The following is a 22,062-nucleotide window of genomic DNA, read 5'->3' on the forward strand; positions in this document are numbered from 1 at the left end:
AGCTCCTGCAAGAGCTTAGGAGATGAGAGAGGAAAGGAAGAGGAAGAAGGAAGCGTTGATTCAACGGAAGGCAAGAAAAACATTGATCTGTCTATGGAGGCAGACAACAGCAGCAGTGGAGATGAGAGCGACAGCAGTCCTGTGGCTGCAATTGAAGAAGAGGGTGACAACAGCATTGAAGGCACTGATGTGCAGGTGGAGCAAGACCAGGATGCTGGAAAGGAGGAAGAAGAGGATGGAAACAAAGAAACAACCGGTGGTGAGAATATGAAGGCTGGCAACAGTGATGACGTAAATGAAGGTGAAGACGGTGTAGATGGAGAGGAAGAATACACAGATGTGAAGGTGCAGGAAAGCAGCGATGCCAGTGAACAGAGAGGCCGTGATTGGAGTGGGCAGGAAGACAGCAGGGATGGTGGGAAGGAAGGGGACCATAGTGGCTTTGCTGCAATTGAGGAAGAAAAGAAGGCAGTGTTAAAAGAGGATGGCAAGGCTAGAAACAAGGATGAAGAACAGGGCAGTGTAAATGTGGAGAGAAGCAAGAACGAGGATAGAAAAGTAGACGGTCAAGGTGACGTGGCAGCCAGTGGAAAAGAAGGCAGTGATGGTGGCAAGGAAGAAAGCGGCAGTGGTGGAATGGAAGACAGAGCAGACAGGCGAGATGGTGGAAATAAGCAAGGCATCCTTTCAGTGGATCGCATAGACTGGGCTGTGGAGGAGCTGGAGAGAGGTTGCTCAGTGATAGCTGAGCTGATGGAGAGCTTGAGGCGTGTCTTTGTGGACAGCGTGAGCAAGACTTTCTACCCGGTGCCTGAGGAAGCCATTGGGGTGGGCAGTGCTTTTGAGGGTTGGAGTCCCCGTGAGTGGGATGGGGTGTACCGTGTGCTAGTCCCCCTGAACCCCCCGCCAGGGCACACCTTCTACTTAGAGCTGAACAGTGCAGGGCAGATGGCAGCAAGGAGCTTCAGCGTCCGTGTGGAGCTGGTGTGCACGTGCCAGAGGGAGCAGCAGGGCGAGGAGCTGTTGTGCTTGCTGCACCACTCGCAGAAGAAGCTGCAGCGCAAGCCTGAGCGCAGCCTCCTCAAGACACTGTGCACCGGCTCCTACCTGGACGTGGAGAAAACCTGCCGCTGGTTCCACGGCTTGGTGAAATCCTCGTGGCCGCACGTGCCTCAGTCAGGCTCCTGGCACTTGGCGATCCAGCCCTGCAGCCGTTCCTGCCAATTGCGGCTGAGCCAAGGCCAGAAGAGCCTGACGCTGGAGGTGTTCCTTGGGGTGCGCCATGGGGACTCCGACATCTTTGTGGTCAGCCAGACCGCAGAGGCCCAGGAAGGCGTCTCCAGGACCTTTGGGAGAAGCCGGCCCGCCGGGGCCGACTTCATCCCAAGCACAGCGTGGCCCGAGACGTGCGCTGCGGCTGAGGTGAAATTCTTCCGGCACATTGCCAGGCAGGTGCCGTGTGAGCGCTTGGCCCTGAAATGCCTGCAGGTCTTCACCTGCCTCCTCAGGGGCACAGGTTTCTCCAGCTCTGTCTGGAAGACTGTGGTCATGCACGTGCTGACCACCGTCCCGCTGTCCCGGTGGCGCAGCAGTGAATTTGCACGGCAGCTCTGGGCCATCATGGCATACCTGGGCCGCTGCCTGCAGCTGAAACGCCTGGAGCCCTTTGTGCTGGGCAGCAAGAGGCTTCCTGCCGAGATCAGCGTGCCGCCGGCAATGCGAGGCCTTGAGCCGCTCAACCTCTTTGAGCACCTGGCCCGAGATCCGGCCGCCCACAGAGAGGCCGTGCACGCCTATGGTCAGCTGCGCTATCGCCTCTGGGTGCTGCTCTCCAGCCACTGAGAGGAGTTGCCTGCTGTACAGAGCTCTGCTGGCGGGGCTCACAGCCTATGGCAGCCACGTGAACGCTGCATAAGTCCTGCTTTTGTCCCTGGCAATCCTGAAGCTGCTTTCCTGCCCGTGCGGAAGGAAGACGCTGCAGCACATGGATTCCTTGTGCGGACACGTCTCGGAGTTGCCATGCCCTTCACCTTCCCGTTACAACAGTGATGTTGCCTAAGCCTGTGAGGCAGAAAGTAGCTCCACTTGCACATCCTCACAGAAGAGAGTGAATCTGATGGAGGTTGCTTGGATCGCCTCAAAGACAGAAATCCAGCCTGTTTGGTATTTAGTGTAGTTAGTAGAGTCATGTAGTTAGTGTAGTTAGTAGAGTAGTGATCTGTAGTCTGAATGGTTTTGTAAGGAGAGGGTTCTTAGATCACCTCAAAGACGGAAGCCTAGGCTGTTAGGGACTTAATGTAGTTATGCTGTAGTGAGCTGTAGCTTTAATGGTTTTGTAAGGATGGAGGTCCTTGTAGATGCACTTTAGGAGAATAGGTAGTCCAAGTTTTCATGAGACTTGTTTATGTCTTCCGGAGGAGGCCCTTTAGTGCTGTTAGTGTATAACTGTTGTGCAAAGTTACCCTTAGTTGAGGGAATTCAAGGACCCCACTGTGGTTGCTTGTCTGTTTTCCAGTAATATTTGGATATCTGTGTTGGAAAAATTAATAAAATGAGAGCAGTTTCTCAAATTGCCTGAAATGTGTCCTTTTTATTTAACCCACCATTTCTTAAAGAATGGCCATCCAGGGCAACTTCCTGAAAAAATGACAAAGTGACTCAAATGGGGATTGTGCCCATCAGTAACTTGCATGGTGCATTGAAGCGGGGCTATTCCTTTGGCCTCTTGAATTCAACCAGAAGTCATGGTGGTCAAAACAGCTAAAGTATCCTTAACTATCAAGATCAATATTCATAGGGAAAACGTTCTGCCTTCAATGATAAATAAAAGCCTGCACCCTTACACTGGGAACATCCATGGGTCATATCTCCCAAATTTAGATTTGACAAGGGTAGTGGGGGGTGCAATTGAGCCTCCTTTGTCAAGGGAAGCTCTGGGGTTCCCGGGTTCCCAAGGCATAAGTCTGCACTTGGTGTCTGTTGAGGCTTTGGGTGCCCAGGGCCATGATGGGCTCCCCGAGCTGGGCTGGGGACGGCGGGCGGGGGTGGCCTGTGATGCGCTCTGGGCTCTGTGACAGCACAGGCGCCGTGTCACAATGGGGGCAGCTGTAAAAGGCCCCAGCCGGTGCTGCTGCCCCAGGAGAGCTTGGGCAAGCGGTGAGTGCACACGCAGTGAGGAGACGGGGCAGGAGGAGGGCTGGGGCAGAGGGGGCAGCAGCCGGGGCGTGTGTTCTGCCCCTGCGTGCAGGGCCCAGCCCCTTGGCGGCAGCGCCTTGCTCAGGCCCCGGGGCCTGCGGGGGCAGCGGTGCAGGCCTTGCCGCCTGCCAGCTGCCCGGGGCCCTGTCCTTGCCGCCGCTCCCTCGCTGCGGCTCCTGGCCCCCAGTGTCTGTCTCCATTGCGGCCCCACTGAACCCCTTGCGTGTGTCCCCCTGCAGACCATGGCGTTGTTGGCCTTGCTCTTCGTGCTGGTGCACAGCCTGATGCAGTACCCGCAGCCTGCTGGCGGTGGGCTGGATGAGGCCACGCACCGGCGCATGCAGGAGCGTCGGGAGCTGCTGGAGCGCGAGATGGCTCGGCTGCTGCAGGAGCTGGAGCAGGGGCCCCCGGAGCAGCAGGAGCTGGGCTGGGGAGCCGCGCTCTTTGGTGCTCTGCAGCAGTGGCCGTTCTGCGCTCTTGCTGGAGTCCTGCTCCTCTTGATCCTGTGGTTTAGCTGCAGGAGAAGGAGCTGGGAAGCCAGCAGCAGCAGCAAGGACCAGAGCTCCTGCAAGAGCTTAGGAGATGAGAGAGGAAAGGAAGAGGAAGAAGGAAGCGTTGATTCAACGGAAGGCAAGAAAAACATTGATCTGTCTATGGAGGCAGACAACAGCAGCAGTGGAGATGAGAGCGACAGCAGTCCTGTGGCTGCAATTGAAGAAGAGGGTGACAACAGCATTGAAGGCACTGATGTGCAGGTGGAGCAAGACCAGGATGCTGGAAAGGAGGAAGAAGAGGATGGAAACAAAGAAACAACCGGTGGTGAGAATATGAAGGCTGGCAACAGTGATGACGTAAATGAAGGTGAAGACGGTGTAGATGGAGAGGAAGAATACACAGATGTGAAGGTGCAGGAAAGCAGCGATGCCAGTGAACAGAGAGGCCGTGATTGGAGTGGGCAGGAAGACAGCAGGGATGGTGGGAAGGAAGGGGACCATAGTGGCTTTGCTGCAATTGAGGAAGAAAAGAAGGCAGTGTTAAAAGAGGATGGCAAGGCTAGAAACAAGGATGAAGAACAGGGCAGTGTAAATGTGGAGAGAAGCAAGAACGAGGATAGAAAAGTAGACGGTCAAGGTGACGTGGCAGCCAGTGGAAAAGAAGGCAGTGATGGTGGCAAGGAAGAAAGCGGCAGTGGTGGAATGGAAGACAGAGCAGACAGGCGAGATGGTGGAAATAAGCAAGGCATCCTTTCAGTGGATCGCATAGACTGGGCTGTGGAGGAGCTGGAGAGAGGTTGCTCAGTGATAGCTGAGCTGATGGAGAGCTTGAGGCGTGTCTTTGTGGACAGCGTGAGCAAGACTTTCTACCCGGTGCCTGAGGAAGCCATTGGGGTGGGCAGTGCTTTTGAGGGTTGGAGTCCCCGTGAGTGGGATGGGGTGTACCGTGTGCTAGTCCCCCTGAACCCCCCGCCAGGGCACACCTTCTACTTAGAGCTGAACAGTGCAGGGCAGATGGCAGCAAGGAGCTTCAGCGTCCGTGTGGAGCTGGTGTGCACGTGCCAGAGGGAGCAGCAGGGCGAGGAGCTGTTGTGCTTGCTGCACCACTCGCAGAAGAAGCTGCAGCGCAAGCCTGAGCGCAGCCTCCTCAAGACACTGTGCACCGGCTCCTACCTGGACGTGGAGAAAACCTGCCGCTGGTTCCACGGCTTGGTGAAATCCTCGTGGCCGCACGTGCCTCAGTCAGGCTCCTGGCACTTGGCGATCCAGCCCTGCAGCCGTTCCTGCCAATTGCGGCTGAGCCAAGGCCAGAAGAGCCTGACGCTGGAGGTGTTCCTTGGGGTGCGCCATGGGGACTCCGACATCTTTGTGGTCAGCCAGACCGCAGAGGCCCAGGAAGGCGTCTCCAGGACCTTTGGGAGAAGCCGGCCCGCCGGGGCCGACTTCATCCCAAGCACAGCGTGGCCCGAGACGTGCGCTGTGGCCGAGGTGAAATTCTTCCGGCACATTGCCAGGCAGGTGCCGTGTGAGCGCTTGGCCCTGAAATGCCTGCAGGTCTTCACCTGCCTCCTCAGGGGCACAGGTTTCTCCAGCTCTGTCTGGAAGACTGTGGTCATGCACGTGCTGACCACCGTCCCGCTGTCCCGGTGGCGCAGCAGTGAATTTGCACGGCAGCTCTGGGCCATCATGGCATACCTGGGCCGCTGCCTGCAGCTGAAACGCCTGGAGCCCTTTGTGCTGGGCAGCAAGAGGCTTCCTGCCGAGATCAGCGTGCCGCCGGCAATGCGAGGCCTTGAGCCGCTCAACCTCTTTGAGCACCTGGCCCGAGATCCGGCCGCCCACAGAGAGGCCGTGCACGCCTATGGTCAGCTGCGCTATCGCCTCTGGGTGCTGCTCTCCAGCCACTGAGAGGAGTTGCCTGCTGTACAGAGCTCTGCTGGCGGGGCTCACAGCCTATGGCAGCCACGTGAACGCTGCATAAGTCCTGCTTTTGTCCCTGGCAATCCTGAAGCTGCTTTCCTGCCCGTGCGGAAGGAAGACGCTGCAGCACGTGGATTCCTTGTGCGGACACGTCTCGGAGTTGCCATGCCCTTCACCTTCCCGTTACAACAGTGATGTTGCCTAAGCCTGTGAGGCAGAAAGTAGCTCCACTTGCACATCCTCACAGAAGAGAGTGAATCTGATGGAGGTTGCTTGGATCGCCTCAAAGACAGAAATCCAGCCTGTTTGGTATTTAGTGTAGTTAGTAGAGTCATGTAGTTAGTGTAGTTAGTAGAGTAGTGATCTGTAGTCTGAATGGTTTTGTAAGGAGAGGGTTCTTAGATCACCTCAAAGACGGAAGCCTAGGCTGTTAGGGACTTAATGTAGTTATGCTGTAGTGAGCTGTAGCTTTAATGGTTTTGTAAGGGTGGAGGTCCTTGTAGATGCACTTTAGGAGAATAGGTAGTCCAAGTTTTCATGAGACTTGTTTATGTCTGCCGGAGGAGGCCCTTTAGTGCTGTTAGTGTATAACTGTTGTGCAAAGTTACCCTTAGTTGAGGGAATTCAAGGACCCCACTGTGGTTGCTTGTCTGTTTTCCAGTAATATTTGGATATCTGTGTTGGAAAAATTAATAAAATGAGAGCAGTTTCTCAAATTGCCTGAAATGTGTCCTTTTTATTTAACCCACCATTTCTTAAAGAATGGCCATCCAGGGCAACTTCCTGAAAAAATGACAAAGTGACTCAAATGGGGATTGTGCCCATCAGTAACTTGCATGGTGCATTGAAGCGGGGCTATTCCTTTGGCCTCTTGAATTCAACCAGAAGTCATGGTGGTCAAAACAGCTAAAGTATCCTTAACTATCAAGATCAATATTCATAGGGAAAACGTTCTGCCTTCAATGATAAATAAAAGCCTGCACCCTTACACTGGGAACATCCATGGGTCATATCTCCCAAATTTAGATTTGACAAGGGTAGTGGGGGGTGCAATTGAGCCTCCTTTGTCAAGGGAAGCTCTGGGGTTCCCGGGTTCCCAAGGCATAAGTCTGCACTTGGTGTCTGTTGAGGCTTTGGGTGCCCAGGGCCATGATGGGCTCCCCGAGCTGGGCTGGGGACGGCGGGCGGGGGTGGCCTGTGATGCGCTCTGGGCTCTGTGACAGCACAGGCGCCGTGTCACAATGGGGGCAGCTGTAAAAGGCCCCAGCCGGTGCTGCTGCCCCAGGAGAGCTTGGGCAAGCGGTGAGTGCACACGCAGTGAGGAGACGGGGCAGGAGGAGGGCTGGGGCAGAGGGGGCAGCAGCCGGGGCGTGTGTTCTGCCCCTGCGTGCAGGGCCCAGCCCCTTGGCGGCAGCGCCTTGCTCAGGCCCCGGGGCCTGCGGGGGCAGCGGTGCAGGCCTTGCCGCCTGCCAGCTGCCCGGGGCCCTGTCCTTGCCGCCGCTCCCTCGCTGCGGCTCCTGGCCCCCAGTGTCTGTCTCCATTGCGGCCCCACTGAACCCCTTGCGTGTGTCCCCCTGCAGACCATGGCGTTGTTGGCCTTGCTCTTCGTGCTGGTGCACAGCCTGATGCAGTACCCGCAGCCTGCTGGCGGTGGGCTGGATGAGGCCACGCACCGGCGCATGCAGGAGCGTCGGGAGCTGCTGGAGCGCGAGATGGCTCGGCTGCTGCAGGAGCTGGAGCAGGGGCCCCCGGAGCAGCAGGAGCTGGGCTGGGGAGCCGCGCTCTTTGGTGCTCTGCAGCAGTGGCCGTTCTGCGCTCTTGCTGGAGTCCTGCTCCTCTTGATCCTGTGGTTTAGCTGCAGGAGAAGGAGCTGGGAAGCCAGCAGCAGCAGCAAGGACCAGAGCTCCTGCAAGAGCTTAGGAGATGAGAGAGGAAAGGAAGAGGAAGAAGGAAGCGTTGATTCAACGGAAGGCAAGAAAAACATTGATCTGTCTATGGAGGCAGACAACAGCAGCAGTGGAGATGAGAGCGACAGCAGTCCTGTGGCTGCAATTGAAGAAGAGGGTGACAACAGCATTGAAGGCACTGATGTGCAGGTGGAGCAAGACCAGGATGCTGGAAAGGAGGAAGAAGAGGATGGAAACAAAGAAACAACCGGTGGTGAGAATATGAAGGCTGGCAACAGTGATGACGTAAATGAAGGTGAAGACGGTGTAGATGGAGAGGAAGAATACACAGATGTGAAGGTGCAGGAAAGCAGCGATGCCAGTGAACAGAGAGGCCGTGATTGGAGTGGGCAGGAAGACAGCAGGGATGGTGGGAAGGAAGGGGACCATAGTGGCTTTGCTGCAATTGAGGAAGAAAAGAAGGCAGTGTTAAAAGAGGATGGCAAGGCTAGAAACAAGGATGAAGAACAGGGCAGTGTAAATGTGGAGAGAAGCAAGAACGAGGATAGAAAAGTAGACGGTCAAGGTGACGTGGCAGCCAGTGGAAAAGAAGGCAGTGATGGTGGCAAGGAAGAAAGCGGCAGTGGTGGAATGGAAGACAGAGCAGACAGGCGAGATGGTGGAAATAAGCAAGGCATCCTTTCAGTGGATCGCATAGACTGGGCTGTGGAGGAGCTGGAGAGAGGTTGCTCAGTGATAGCTGAGCTGATGGAGAGCTTGAGGCGTGTCTTTGTGGACAGCGTGAGCAAGACTTTCTACCCGGTGCCTGAGGAAGCCATTGGGGTGGGCAGTGCTTTTGAGGGTTGGAGTCCCCGTGAGTGGGATGGGGTGTACCGTGTGCTAGTCCCCCTGAACCCCCCGCCAGGGCACACCTTCTACTTAGAGCTGAACAGTGCAGGGCAGATGGCAGCAAGGAGCTTCAGCGTCCGTGTGGAGCTGGTGTGCACGTGCCAGAGGGAGCAGCAGGGCGAGGAGCTGTTGTGCTTGCTGCACCACTCGCAGAAGAAGCTGCAGCGCAAGCCTGAGCGCAGCCTCCTCAAGACACTGTGCACCGGCTCCTACCTGGACGTGGAGAAAACCTGCCGCTGGTTCCACGGCTTGGTGAAATCCTCGTGGCCGCACGTGCCTCAGTCAGCCTCCTGGCACTTGGCGATCCAGCCCTGCAGCCGTTCCTGCCAATTGCGGCTGAGCCAAGGCCAGAAGAGCCTGACGCTGGAGGTGTTCCTTGGGGTGCGCCATGGGGACTCCGACATCTTTGTGGTCAGCCAGACCGCAGAGGCCCAGGAAGGCGTCTCCAGGACCTTTGGGAGAAGCCGGCCCGCCGGGGCCGACTTCATCCCAAGCACAGCGTGGCCCGAGACGTGCGCTGTGGCCGAGGTGAAATTCTTCCGGCACATTGCCAGGCAGGTGCCGTGTGAGCGCTTGGCCCTGAAATGCCTGCAGGTCTTCACCTGCCTCCTCAGGGGCACAGGTTTCTCCAGCTCTGTCTGGAAGACTGTGGTCATGCACGTGCTGACCACCGTCCCGCTGTCCCGGTGGCGCAGCAGTGAATTTGCACGGCAGCTCTGGGCCATCATGGCATACCTGGGCCGCTGCCTGCAGCTGAAACGCCTGGAGCCCTTTGTGCTGGGCAGCAAGAGGCTTCCTGCAGAGATCAGCGTGCCACCGGCAATGCGAGGCCTTGAGCCGCTCAACCTCTTTGAGCACCTGGCCCGAGATCCGGCCGCCCACAGAGAGGCCGTGCACGCCTATGGTCAGCTGCGCTATCGCCTCTGGGTGCTGCTCTCCAGCCACTGAGAGGAGTTGCCTGCTGTACAGAGCTCTGCTGGCGGGGCTCACAGCCTATGGCAGCCACGTGAACGCTGCATAAGTCCTGCTTTTGTCCCTGGCAATCCTGAAGCTGCTTTCCTGCCCGTGCGGAAGGAAGACGCTGCAGCACGTGGATTCCTTGTGCGGACACGTCTCGGAGTTGCCATGCCCTTCACCTTCCCGTTACAACAGTGATGTTGCCTAAGCCTGTGAGGCAGAAAGTAGCTCCACTTGCACATCCTCACAGAAGAGAGTGAATCTGATGGAGGTTGCTTGGATCGCCTCAAAGACAGAAATCCAGCCTGTTTGGTATTTAGTGTAGTTAGTAGAGTCATGTAGTTAGTGTAGTTAGTAGAGTAGTGATCTGTAGTCTGAATGGTTTTGTAAGGAGAGGGTTCTTAGATCACCTCAAAGACGGAAGCCTAGGCTGTTAGGGACTTAATGTAGTTATGCTGTAGTGAGCTGTAGCTTTAATGGTTTTGTAAGGATGGAGGTCCTTGTAGATGCACTTTAGGAGAATAGGTAGTCCAAGTTTTCATGAGACTTGTTTATGTCTGCCGGAGGAGGCCCTTTAGTGCTGTTAGTGTATAACTGTTGTGCAAAGTTACCCTTAGTTGAGGGAATTCAAGGACCCCACTGTGGTTGCTTGTCTGTTTTCCAGTAATATTTGGATATCTGTGTTGGAAAAATTAATAAAATGAGAGCAGTTTCTCAAATTGCCTGAAATGTGTCCTTTTTATTTAACCCACCATTTCTTAAAGAATGGCCATCCAGGGCAACTTCCTGAAAAAATGACAAAGTGACTCAAATGGGGATTGTGCCCATCAGTAACTTGCATGGTGCATTGAAGCGGGGCTATTCCTTTGGCCTCTTGAATTCAACCAGAAGTCATGGTGGTCAAAACAGCTAAAGTATCCTTAACTATCAAGATCAATATTCATAGGGAAAACGTTCTGCCTTCAATGATAAATAAAAGCCTGCACCCTTACACTGGGAACATCCATGGGTCATATCTCCCAAATTTAGATTTGACAAGGGTAGTGGGGGGTGCAATTGAGCCTCCTTTGTCAAGGGAAGCTCTGGGGTTCCCGGGTTCCCAAGGCATAAGTCTGCACTTGGTGTCTGTTGAGGCTTTGGGTGCCCAGGGCCATGATGGGCTCCCCGAGCTGGGCTGGGGACGGCGGGCGGGGGTGGCCTGTGATGCGCTCTGGGCTCTGTGACAGCACAGGCGCCGTGTCACAATGGGGGCAGCTGTAAAAGGCCCCAGCCGGTGCTGCTGCCCCAGGAGAGCTTGGGCAAGCGGTGAGTGCACACGCAGTGAGGAGACGGGGCAGGAGGAGGGCTGGGGCAGAGGGGGCAGCAGCCGGGGCGTGTGTTCTGCCCCTGCGTGCAGGGCCCAGCCCCTTGGCGGCAGCGCCTTGCTCAGGCCCCGGGGCCTGCGGGGGCAGCGGTGCAGGCCTTGCCGCCTGCCAGCTGCCCGGGGCCCTGTCCTTGCCGCCGCTCCCTCGCTGCGGCTCCTGGCCCCCAGTGTCTGTCTCCATTGCGGCCCCACTGAACCCCTTGCGTGTGTCCCCCTGCAGACCATGGCGTTGTTGGCCTTGCTCTTCGTGCTGGTGCACAGCCTGATGCAGTACCCGCAGCCTGCTGGCGGTGGGCTGGATGAGGCCACGCACCGGCGCATGCAGGAGCGTCGGGAGCTGCTGGAGCGCGAGATGGCTCGGCTGCTGCAGGAGCTGGAGCAGGGGCCCCCGGAGCAGCAGGAGCTGGGCTGGGGAGCCGCGCTCTTTGGTGCTCTGCAGCAGTGGCCGTTCTGCGCTCTTGCTGGAGTCCTGCTCCTCTTGATCCTGTGGTTTAGCTGCAGGAGAAGGAGCTGGGAAGCCAGCAGCAGCAGCAAGGACCAGAGCTCCTGCAAGAGCTTAGGAGATGAGAGAGGAAAGGAAGAGGAAGAAGGAAGCGTTGATTCAACGGAAGGCAAGAAAAACATTGATCTGTCTATGGAGGCAGACAACAGCAGCAGTGGAGATGAGAGCGACAGCAGTCCTGTGGCTGCAATTGAAGAAGAGGGTGACAACAGCATTGAAGGCACTGATGTGCAGGTGGAGCAAGACCAGGATGCTGGAAAGGAGGAAGAAGAGGATGGAAACAAAGAAACAACCGGTGGTGAGAATATGAAGGCTGGCAACAGTGATGACGTAAATGAAGGTGAAGACGGTGTAGATGGAGAGGAAGAATACACAGATGTGAAGGTGCAGGAAAGCAGCGATGCCAGTGAACAGAGAGGCCGTGATTGGAGTGGGCAGGAAGACAGCAGGGATGGTGGGAAGGAAGGGGACCATAGTGGCTTTGCTGCAATTGAGGAAGAAAAGAAGGCAGTGTTAAAAGAGGATGGCAAGGCTAGAAACAAGGATGAAGAACAGGGCAGTGTAAATGTGGAGAGAAGCAAGAACGAGGATAGAAAAGTAGACGGTCAAGGTGACGTGGCAGCCAGTGGAAAAGAAGGCAGTGATGGTGGCAAGGAAGAAAGCGGCAGTGGTGGAATGGAAGACAGAGCAGACAGGCGAGATGGTGGAAATAAGCAAGGCATCCTTTCAGTGGATCGCATAGACTGGGCTGTGGAGGAGCTGGAGAGAGGTTGCTCAGTGATAGCTGAGCTGATGGAGAGCTTGAGGCGTGTCTTTGTGGACAGCGTGAGCAAGACTTTCTACCCGGTGCCTGAGGAAGCCATTGGGGTGGGCAGTGCTTTTGAGGGTTGGAGTCCCCGTGAGTGGGATGGGGTGTACCGTGTGCTAGTCCCCCTGAACCCCCCGCCAGGGCACACCTTCTACTTAGAGCTGAACAGTGCAGGGCAGATGGCAGCAAGGAGCTTCAGCGTCCGTGTGGAGCTGGTGTGCACGTGCCAGAGGGAGCAGCAGGGCGAGGAGCTGTTGTGCTTGCTGCACCACTCGCAGAAGAAGCTGCAGCGCAAGCCTGAGCGCAGCCTCCTCAAGACACTGTGCACCGGCTCCTACCTGGACGTGGAGAAAACCTGCCGCTGGTTCCACGGCTTGGTGAAATCCTCGTGGCCGCACGTGCCTCAGTCAGGCTCCTGGCACTTGGCGATCCAGCCCTGCAGCCGTTCCTGCCAATTGCGGCTGAGCCAAGGCCAGAAGAGCCTGACGCTGGAGGTGTTCCTTGGGGTGCGCCATGGGGACTCCGACATCTTTGTGGTCAGCCAGACCGCAGAGGCCCAGGAAGGCGTCTCCAGGACCTTTGGGAGAAGCCGGCCCGCCGGGGCCGACTTCATCCCAAGCACAGCGTGGCCCGAGACGTGCGCTGCGGCTGAGGTGAAATTCTTCCGGCACATTGCCAGGCAGGTGCCGTGTGAGCGCTTGGCCCTGAAATGCCTGCAGGTCTTCACCTGCCTCCTCAGGGGCACAGGTTTCTCCAGCTCTGTCTGGAAGACTGTGGTCATGCACGTGCTGACCACCGTCCCGCTGTCCCGGTGGCGCAGCAGTGAATTTGCACGGCAGCTCTGGGCCATCATGGCATACCTGGGCCGCTGCCTGCAGCTGAAACGCCTGGAGCCCTTTGTGCTGGGCAGCAAGAGGCTTCCTGCCGAGATCAGCGTGCCGCCGGCAATGCGAGGCCTTGAGCCGCTCAACCTCTTTGAGCACCTGGCCCGAGATCCGGCCGCCCACAGAGAGGCCGTGCACGCCTATGGTCAGCTGCGCTATCGCCTCTGGGTGCTGCTCTCCAGCCACTGAGAGGAGTTGCCTGCTGTACAGAGCTCTGCTGGCGGGGCTCACAGCCTATGGCAGCCACGTGAACGCTGCATAAGTCCTGCTTTTGTCCCTGGCAATCCTGAAGCTGCTTTCCTGCCCGTGCGGAAGGAAGACGCTGCAGCACATGGATTCCTTGTGCGGACACGTCTCGGAGTTGCCATGCCCTTCACCTTCCCGTTACAACAGTGATGTTGCCTAAGCCTGTGAGGCAGAAAGTAGCTCCACTTGCACATCCTCACAGAAGAGAGTGAATCTGATGGAGGTTGCTTGGATCGCCTCAAAGACAGAAATCCAGCCTGTTTGGTATTTAGTGTAGTTAGTAGAGTCATGTAGTTAGTGTAGTTAGTAGAGTAGTGATCTGTAGTCTGAATGGTTTTGTAAGGAGAGGGTTCTTAGATCACCTCAAAGACGGAAGCCTAGGCTGTTAGGGACTTAATGTAGTTATGCTGTAGTGAGCTGTAGCTTTAATGGTTTTGTAAGGATGGAGGTCCTTGTAGATGCACTTTAGGAGAATAGGTAGTCCAAGTTTTCATGAGACTTGTTTATGTCTGCCGGAGGAGGCCCTTTAGTGCTGTTAGTGTATAACTGTTGTGCAAAGTTACCCTTAGTTGAGGGAATTCAAGGACCCCACTGTGGTTGCTTGTCTGTTTTCCAGTAATATTTGGATATCTGTGTTGGAAAAATTAATAAAATGAGAGCAGTTTCTCAAATTGCCTGAAATGTGTCCTTTTTATTTAACCCACCATTTCTTAAAGAATGGCCATCCAGGGCAACTTCCTGAAAAAATGACAAAGTGACTCAAATGGGGATTGTGCCCATCAGTAACTTGCATGGTGCATTGAAGCGGGGCTATTCCTTTGGCCTCTTGAATTCAACCAGAAGTCATGGTGGTCAAAACAGCTAAAGTATCCTTAACTATCAAGATCAATATTCATAGGGAAAACGTTCTGCCTTCAATGATAAATAAAAGCCTGCACCCTTACACTGGGAACATCCATGGGTCATATCTCCCAAATTTAGATTTGACAAGGGTAGTGGGGGGTGCAATTGAGCCTCCTTTGTCAAGGGAAGCTCTGGGGTTCCCGGGTTCCCAAGGCATAAGTCTGCACTTGGTGTCTGTTGAGGCTTTGGGTGCCCAGGGCCATGATGGGCTCCCCGAGCTGGGCTGGGGACGGCGGGCGGGGGTGGCCTGTGATGCGCTCTGGGCTCTGTGACAGCACAGGCGCCGTGTCACAATGGGGGCAGCTGTAAAAGGCCCCAGCCGGTGCTGCTGCCCCAGGAGAGCTTGGGCAAGCGGTGAGTGCACACGCAGTGAGGAGACGGGGCAGGAGGAGGGCTGGGGCAGAGGGGGCAGCAGCCGGGGCGTGTGTTCTGCCCCTGCGTGCAGGGCCCAGCCCCTTGGCGGCAGCGCCTTGCTCAGGCCCCGGGGCCTGCGGGGGCAGCGGTGCAGGCCTTGCCGCCTGCCAGCTGCCCGGGGCCCTGTCCTTGCCGCCGCTCCCTCGCTGCGGCTCCTGGCCCCCAGTGTCTGTCTCCATTGCGGCCCCACTGAACCCCTTGCGTGTGTCCCCCTGCAGACCATGGCGTTGTTGGCCTTGCTCTTCGTGCTGGTGCACAGCCTGATGCAGTACCCGCAGCCTGCTGGCGGTGGGCTGGATGAGGCCACGCACCGGCGCATGCAGGAGCGTCGGGAGCTGCTGGAGCGCGAGATGGCTCGGCTGCTGCAGGAGCTGGAGCAGGGGCCCCCGGAGCAGCAGGAGCTGGGCTGGGGAGCCGTGCTCTTTGGTGCTCTGCAGCAGTGGCCGTTCTGCGCTCTTGCTGGAGTCCTGCTCCTCTTGATCCTGTGGTTTAGCTGCAGGAGAAGGAGCTGGGAAGCCAGCAGCAGCAGCAAGGACCAGAGCTCCTGCAAGAGCTTAGGAGATGAGAGAGGAAAGGAAGAGGAAGAAGGAAGCGTTGATTCAACGGAAGGCAAGAAAAACATTGATCTGTCTATGGAGGCAGACAACAACAGCAGTGGAGATGAGAGCGACAGCAGTCCTGTGGCTGCAATTGAAGAAGAGGGTGACAACAGCATTGAAGGCACTGATGTGCAGGTGGAGCAAGACCAGGATGCTGGAAAGGAGGAAGAAGAGGATGGAAACAAAGAAACAACCGGTGGTGAGAATATGAAGGCTGGCAACAGTGATGACGTAAATGAAGGTGAAGACGGTGTAGATGGAGAGGAAGAATACACAGATGTGAAGGTGCAGGAAAGCAGCGATGCCAGTGAACAGAGAGGCCGTGATTGGAGTGGGCAGGAAGACAGCAGGGATGGTGGGAAGGAAGGGGACCATAGTGGCTTTGCTGCAATTGAGGAAGAAAAGAAGGCAGTGTTAAAAGAGGATGGCAAGGCTAGAAACAAGGATGAAGAACAGGGCAGTGTAAATGTGGAGAGAAGCAAGAACGAGGATAGAAAAGTAGACGGTCAAGGTGACGTGGCAGCCAGTGGAAAAGAAGGCAGTGATGGTGGCAAGGAAGAAAGCGGCAGTGGTGGAATGGAAGACAGAGCAGACAGGCGAGATGGTGGAAATAAGCAAGGCATCCTTTCAGTGGATCGCATAGACTGGGCTGTGGAGGAGCTGGAGAGAGGTTGCTCAGTGATAGCTGAGCTGATGGAGAGCTTGAGGCGTGTCTTTGTGGACAGCGTGAGCAAGACTTTCTACCCGGTGCCTGAGGAAGCCATTGGGGTGGGCAGTGCTTTTGAGGGTTGGAGTCCCCGTGAGTGGGATGGGGTGTACCGTGTGCTAGTCCCCCTGAACCCCCCGCCAGGGCACACCTTCTACTTAGAGCTGAACAGTGCAGGGCAGATGGCAGCAAGGAGCTTCAGCGTCCGTGTGGAGCTGGTGTGCACGTGCCAGAGGGAGCAGCAGGGCGAGGAGCTGTTGTGCTTGCTGCACCACTCGCAGAAGAAGCTGCAGCGCAAGCCTGAGCGCAGCCTCCTCAAGACACTGTGCACCGGCTCCTACCTGGACGTGGAGAAAACCTGCCGCTGGTTCCACGGCTTGGTGAAATCCTCGTGGCCGCACGTGCCTCAGTCAGGCTCCTGGCACTTGGCGATCCAGCCCTGCAGCCGTTCCTGCCAATTGCGGCTGAGCCAAGGCCAGAAGAGCCTGACGCTGGAGGTGTTCCTTGGGGTGCGCCATGGGGACTCCGACATCTTTGTGGTCAGCCAGACCGCAGAGGCCCAGGAAGGCGTCTCCAGGACCTTTGGGAGAAGCCGGCCCGCCGGGGCCGACTTCATCCCAAGCACAGCGTGGCCCGAGACGTGCGCTGCGGCTGAGGTGAAATTCTTCCGGCACATTGCCAGGCAGGTGCCGTGTGAGCGCTTGGCCCTGAAATGCCTGCAGGTCTTCACCTGCCTCCTCAGGGGCACAGGTTTCTCCAGCTCTGTCTGGAAGACTGTGGTCATGCACGTGCTGACCACCGTCCCGCTGTCCCGGTGGCGCAGCAGTGAATTTGCACGGCAGCTCTGGGCCATCATGGCATACCTGGGCCGCTGCCTGCAGCTGAAACGCCTGGAGCCCTTTGTGCTGGGCAGCAAGAGGCTTCCTGCAGAGATCAGCGTGCCGCCGGCAATGCGAGGCCTTGAGCCGCTCAACCTCTTTGAGCACCTGGCCCGAGATCCGGCCGCCCACAGAGAGGCCGTGCACGCCTATGGTCAGCTGCGCTATCGCCTCTGGGTGCTGCTCTCCAGCCACTGAGAGGAGTTGCCTGCTGTACAGAGCTCTGCTGGCGGGGCTCACAGCCTATGGCAGCCACGTGAACGCTGCATAAGTCCTGCTTTTGTCCCTGGCAATCCTGAAGCTGCTTTCCTGCCCGTGCGGAAGGAAGACGCTGCAGCACATGGATTCCTTGTGCGGACACGTCTCGGAGTTGCCATGCCCTTCACCTTCCCGTTACAACAGTGATGTTGCCTAAGCCTGTGAGGCAGAAAGTAGCTCCACTTGCACATCCTCACAGAAGAGAGTGAATCTGATGGAGGTTGCTTGGATCGCCTCAAAGACAGAAATCCAGCCTGTTTGGTATTTAGTGTAGTTAGTAGAGTCATGTAGTTAGTGTAGTTAGTAGAGTAGTGATCTGTAGTCTGAATGGTTTTGTAAGGAGAGGGTTCTTAGATCACCTCAAAGACGGAAGCCTAGGCTGTTAGGGACTTAATGTAGTTATGCTGTAGTGAGCTGTAGCTTTAATGGTTTTGTAAGGATGGAGGTCCTTGTAGATGCACTTTAGGAGAATAGGTAGTCCAAGTTTTCATGAGACTTGTTTATGTCTTCCGGAGGAGGCCCTTTAGTGCTGTTAGTGTATAACTGTTGTGCAAAGTTACCCTTAGTTGAGGGAATTCAAGGACCCCACTGTGGTTGCTTGTCTGTTTTCCAGTAATATTTGGATATCTGTGTTGGAAAAATTAATAAAATGAGAGCAGTTTCTCAAATTGCCTGAAATGTGTCCTTTTTATTTAACCCACCATTTCTTAAAGAATGGCCATCCAGGGCAACTTCCTGAAAAAATGACAAAGTGACTCAAATGGGGATTGTGCCCATCAGTAACTTGCATGGTGCATTGAAGCGGGGCTATTCCTTTGGCCTCTTGAATTCAACCAGAAGTCATGGTGGTCAAAACAGCTAAAGTATCCTTAACTATCAAGATCAATATTCATGGGGAAAACGTTCTGCCTTCAATGATAAATAAAAGCCTGCACCCTTACACTGGGAACATCCATGGGTCATATCTCCCATATTTAGATTTGACAAGGGTTGTGGGGGGTGCAATTGAGCCTCCTTTGTAAAGGGAAGCTCTGGGGTTCCCGGGTTCCCAAGGCATAAGTCTGCACTTGGTGTCTGTTGAGGCTTTGGGTGCCCAGGGCCATGATGGGCTCCCCGAGCTGGGCTGGGGACGGCGGGCGGGGGTGGCCTGTGATGCGCTCTGGGCTCTGTGACAGCACAGGCGCCGTGTCACAATGGGGGCAGCTGTAAAAGGCCCCAGCCGGTGCTGCTGCCCCAGGAGAGCTTGGGCAAGCGGTGAGTGCACACGCAGTGAGGAGACGGGGCAGGAGGAGGGCTGGGGCAGAGGGGGCAGCAGCCGGGGCGTGTGTTCTGCCCCTGCGTGCAGGGCCCAGCCCCTTGGCGGCAGCGCCTTGCTCAGGCCCCGGGGCCTGCGGGGGCAGCGGTGCAGGCCTTGCCGCCTGCCAGCTGCCCGGGGCCCTGTCCTTGCCGCCGCTCCCTCGCTGCGGCTCCTGGCCCCCAGTGTCTGTCTCCATTGCGGCCCCACTGAACCCCTTGCGTGTGTCCCCCTGCAGACCATGGCGTTGTTGGCCTTGCTCTTCGTGCTGGTGCACAGCCTGATGCAGTACCCGCAGCCTGCTGGCGGTGGGCTGGATGAGGCCACGCACCGGCGCATGCAGGAGCGTCGGGAGCTGCTGGAGCGCGAGATGGCTCGGCTGCTGCAGGAGCTGGAGCAGGGGCCCCCGGAGCAGCAGGAGCTGGGCTGGGGAGCCGCGCTCTTTGGTGCTCTGCAGCAGTGGCCGTTCTGCGCTCTTGCTGGAGTCCTGCTCCTCTTGATCCTGTGGTTTAGCTGCAGGAGAAGGAGCTGGGAAGCCAGCAGCAGCAGCAAGGACCAGAGCTCCTGCAAGAGCTTAGGAGATGAGAGAGGAAAGGAAGAGGAAGAAGGAAGCGTTGATTCAACGGAAGGCAAGAAAAACATTGATCTGTCTATGGAGGCAGACAACAGCAGCAGTGGAGATGAGAGCGACAGCAGTCCTGTGGCTGCAATTGAAGAAGAGGGTGACAACAGCATTGAAGGCACTGATGTGCAGGTGGAGCAAGACCAGGATGCTGGAAAGGAGGAAGAAGAGGATGGAAACAAAGAAACAACCGGTGGTGAGAATATGAAGGCTGGCAACAGTGATGACATAAATGAAGGTGAAGACGGTGTAGATGGAGAGGAAGAATACACAGATGTGAAGGTGCAGGAAAGCAGCGATGCCAGTGAACAGAGAGGCCGTGATTGGAGTGGGCAGGAAGACAGCAGGGATGGTGGGAAGGAAGGGGACCATAGTGGCTTTGCTGCAATCGAGGAAGAAAAGAAGGCAGTGTTAAAAGAGGATGGCAAGGCTAGAAACAAGGATGAAGAACAGGGCAGTGTAAATGTGGAGAGAAGCAAGAACGAGGATAGAAAAGTAGACGGTCAAGGTGACGTGGCAGCCAGTGGAAAAGAAGGCAGTGATGGTGGCAAGGAAGAAAGCGGCAGTGGTGGAATGGAAGACAGAGCAGACAGGCGAGATGGTGGAAATAAGCAAGGCATCCTTTCAGTGGATCGCATAGACTGGGCTGTGGAGGAGCTGGAGAGAGGTTGCTCAGTGATAGCTGAGCTGATGGAGAGCTTGAGGCGTGTCTTTGTGGACAGCGTGAGCAACACTTTCTACCCGGTGCCTGAGGAAGCCATTGGGGTGGGCAGTGCTTTTGAGGGTTGGAGTCCCCGTGAGTGGGATGGGGTGTACCGTGTGCTAGTCCCCCTGAACCCCCCGCCAGGGCACACCTTCTACTTAGAGCTGAACAGTGCAGGGCAGATGGCAGCAAGGAGCTTCAGCGTCCGTGTGGAGCTGGTGTGCACGTGCCAGAGGGAGCAGCAGGGCGAGGAGCTGTTGTGCTTGCTGCACCACTCGCAGAAGAAGCTGCAGCGCAAGCCTGAGCGCAGCCTCCTCAAGACACTGTGCACCGGCTCCTACCTGGACGTGGAGAAAACCTGCCGCTGGTTCCACGGCTTGGTGAAATCCTCGTGGCCGCACGTGCCTCAGTCAGGCTCCTGGCACTTGGCGATCCAGCCCTGCAGCCGTTCCTGCCAATTGCGGCTGAGCCAAGGCCAGAAGAGCCTGACGCTGGAGGTGTTCCTTGGGGTGCGCCATGGGGACTCCGACATCTTTGTGGTCAGCCAGACCACAGAGGCCCAGGAAGGCGTCTCCAGGACCTTTGGGAGAAGCCGGCCCGCCGGGGCCGACTTCAACCCAAGCACAGCGTGGCCCGAGACGTGCGCTGTGGCCGAGGTGAAATTCTTCCGGCACATTGCCAGGCAGGTGCCGTGTGAGCGCTTGGCCCTGAAATGCCTGCAGGTCTTCACCTGCCTCCTCAGGGGCACAGGTTTCTCCAGCTCTGTCTGGAAGACTGTGGTCATGCACGTGCTGACCACCGTCCCGCTGTCCCGGTGGCGCAGCAGTGAATTTGCACGGCAGCTCTGGGCCATCATGGCATACCTGGGCCGCTGCCTGCAGCTGAAACGCCTGGAGCCCTTTGTGCTGGGCAGCAAGAGGCTTCCTGCCGAGATCAGCGTGCCGCCGGCAATGCGAGGCCTTGAGCCGCTCAACCTCTTTGAGCACCTGGCCTGAGATCCGGCCGCCCACAGAGAGGCCGTGCACGCCTATGGTCAGCTGCGCTATCGCCTCTGGGTGCTGCTCTCCAGCCACTGAGAGGAGTTCCCTGCTGTACAGAGCTCTGCTGGCGGGGCTCACAGCCTATGGCAGCCACGTGAACGCTGCATAAGTCCTGCTTTTGTCCCTGGCAATCCTGAAGCTGCTTTCCTGCCCGTGCGGAAGGAAGACGCTGCAGCACATGGATTCCTTGTGCGGACACGTCTCGGAGTTGCCATGCCCTTCACCTTCCCGTTACAACAGTGATGTTGCCTAAGCCTGTGAGGCAGAAAGTAGCTCCACTTGCACATCCTCACAGAAGAGAGTGAATCTGATGGAGGTTGCTTGGATCGCCTCAAAGACAGAAATCCAGCCTGTTTGGTATTTAGTGTAGTTAGTAGAGTCATGTAGTTAGTGTAGTTAGTAGAGTAGTGATCTGTAGTCTGAATGGTTTTGTAAGGAGAGGGTTCTTAGATCACCTCAAAGACGGAAGCCTAGGCTGTTAGGGACTTAATGTAGTTATGCTGTAGTGAGCTGTAGCTTTAATGGTTTTGTAAGGATGGAGGTCCTTGTAGATGCACTTTAGGAGAATAGGTAGTCCAAGTTTTCATGAGACTTGTTTATGTCTTCCGGAGGAGGCCCTTTAGTGCTGTTAGTGTATAACTGTTGTGCAAAGTTACCCTTAGTTGAGGGAATTCAAGGACCCCACTGTGGTTGCTTGTCTGTTTTCCAGTAATATTTGGATATCTGTGTTGGAAAAATTAATAAAATGAGAGCAGTTTCTCAAATTGCCTGAAATGTGTCCTTTTTATTTAACCCACCATTTCTTAAAGAATGGCCATCCAGGGCAACTTCCTGAAAAAATGACAAAGTGACTCAAATGGGGATTGTGCCCATCAGTAACTTGCATGGTGCATTGAAGCGGGGCTATTCCTTTGGCCTCTTGAATTCAACCAGAAGTCATGGTGGTCAAAACAGCTAAAGTATCCTTAACTATCAAGATCAATATTCATAGGGAAAACGTTCTGCCTTCAATGATAAATAAAAGCCTGCACCCTTACACTGGGAACATCCATGGGTCATATCTCCCATATTTAGATTTGACAAGGGTTGTGGGGGGTGCAATTGAGCCTCCTTTGTAAAGGGAAGCTCTGGGGTTCCCGGGTTCCCAAGGCATAAGTCTGCACTTGGTGTCTGTTGAGGCTTTGGGTGCCCAGGGCCATGATGGGCTCCCCGAGCTGGGCTGGGGACGGCGGGCGGGGGTGGCCTGTGATGCGCTCTGGGCTCTGTGACAGCACAGGCGCCGTGTCACAATGGGGGCAGCTGTAAAAGGCCCCAGCCGGTGCTGCTGCCCCAGGAGAGCTTGGGCAAGCGGTGAGTGCACACGCAGTGAGGAGACGGGGCAGGAGGAGGGCTGGGGCAGAGGGGGCAGCAGCCGGGGCGTGTGTTCTGCCCCTGCGTGCAGGGCCCAGCCCCTTGGCGGCAGCGCCTTGCTCAGGCCCCGG

The 22,062-nt window shown here is 56.3% G+C and overlaps 6 protein-coding genes across 6 annotated transcripts; all 6 read left to right on the forward strand.

The window, feature by feature from the left end:
* Window positions 1-267: 267 nt before the first annotated feature.
* Window positions 268-1,842, forward strand: LOC134549405 (inositol 1,4,5-trisphosphate receptor-interacting protein-like 1). Its single transcript, XM_063394951.1, has one exon. The coding sequence runs from the start codon at window positions 268-270 to the stop codon at window positions 1,840-1,842; it is 1,575 nt and encodes a 524-aa protein (XP_063251021.1).
* A 2,180-nt stretch (window positions 1,843-4,022) lies between these two features.
* LOC134549404 (inositol 1,4,5-trisphosphate receptor-interacting protein-like 1) lies at window positions 4,023-5,597 on the forward strand. Its single transcript, XM_063394950.1, has one exon. It carries the CDS (start codon window positions 4,023-4,025, stop codon window positions 5,595-5,597), a length of 1,575 nt encoding a protein of 524 aa, XP_063251020.1.
* Window positions 5,598-7,777: 2,180 nt separating this feature from the next.
* LOC134549436 (inositol 1,4,5-trisphosphate receptor-interacting protein-like 1) lies at window positions 7,778-9,352 on the forward strand. Its single transcript, XM_063394983.1, has one exon. It carries the CDS (start codon window positions 7,778-7,780, stop codon window positions 9,350-9,352), a length of 1,575 nt encoding a protein of 524 aa, XP_063251053.1.
* Window positions 9,353-11,532: 2,180 nt separating this feature from the next.
* On the forward strand, window positions 11,533-13,107 carry LOC134549409 (inositol 1,4,5-trisphosphate receptor-interacting protein-like 1). The gene has a single exon (XM_063394956.1). It carries the CDS (start codon window positions 11,533-11,535, stop codon window positions 13,105-13,107), a length of 1,575 nt encoding a protein of 524 aa, XP_063251026.1.
* A 2,180-nt stretch (window positions 13,108-15,287) lies between these two features.
* Window positions 15,288-16,862, forward strand: LOC134549408 (inositol 1,4,5-trisphosphate receptor-interacting protein-like 1). The gene has a single exon (XM_063394955.1). It carries the CDS (start codon window positions 15,288-15,290, stop codon window positions 16,860-16,862), a length of 1,575 nt encoding a protein of 524 aa, XP_063251025.1.
* A 2,180-nt stretch (window positions 16,863-19,042) lies between these two features.
* Window positions 19,043-20,536, forward strand: LOC134549435 (inositol 1,4,5-trisphosphate receptor-interacting protein-like 1). The gene has a single exon (XM_063394981.1). It carries the CDS (start codon window positions 19,043-19,045, stop codon window positions 20,534-20,536), a length of 1,494 nt encoding a protein of 497 aa, XP_063251051.1.
* The last annotated feature ends 1,526 nt before the right edge of the window (window positions 20,537-22,062 follow it).

This window comes from Prinia subflava, chromosome 4 (assembly GCF_021018805.1).
Source record: "Prinia subflava isolate CZ2003 ecotype Zambia chromosome 4, Cam_Psub_1.2, whole genome shotgun sequence".
NCBI lineage: Eukaryota > Metazoa > Chordata > Aves > Passeriformes > Cisticolidae > Prinia > Prinia subflava.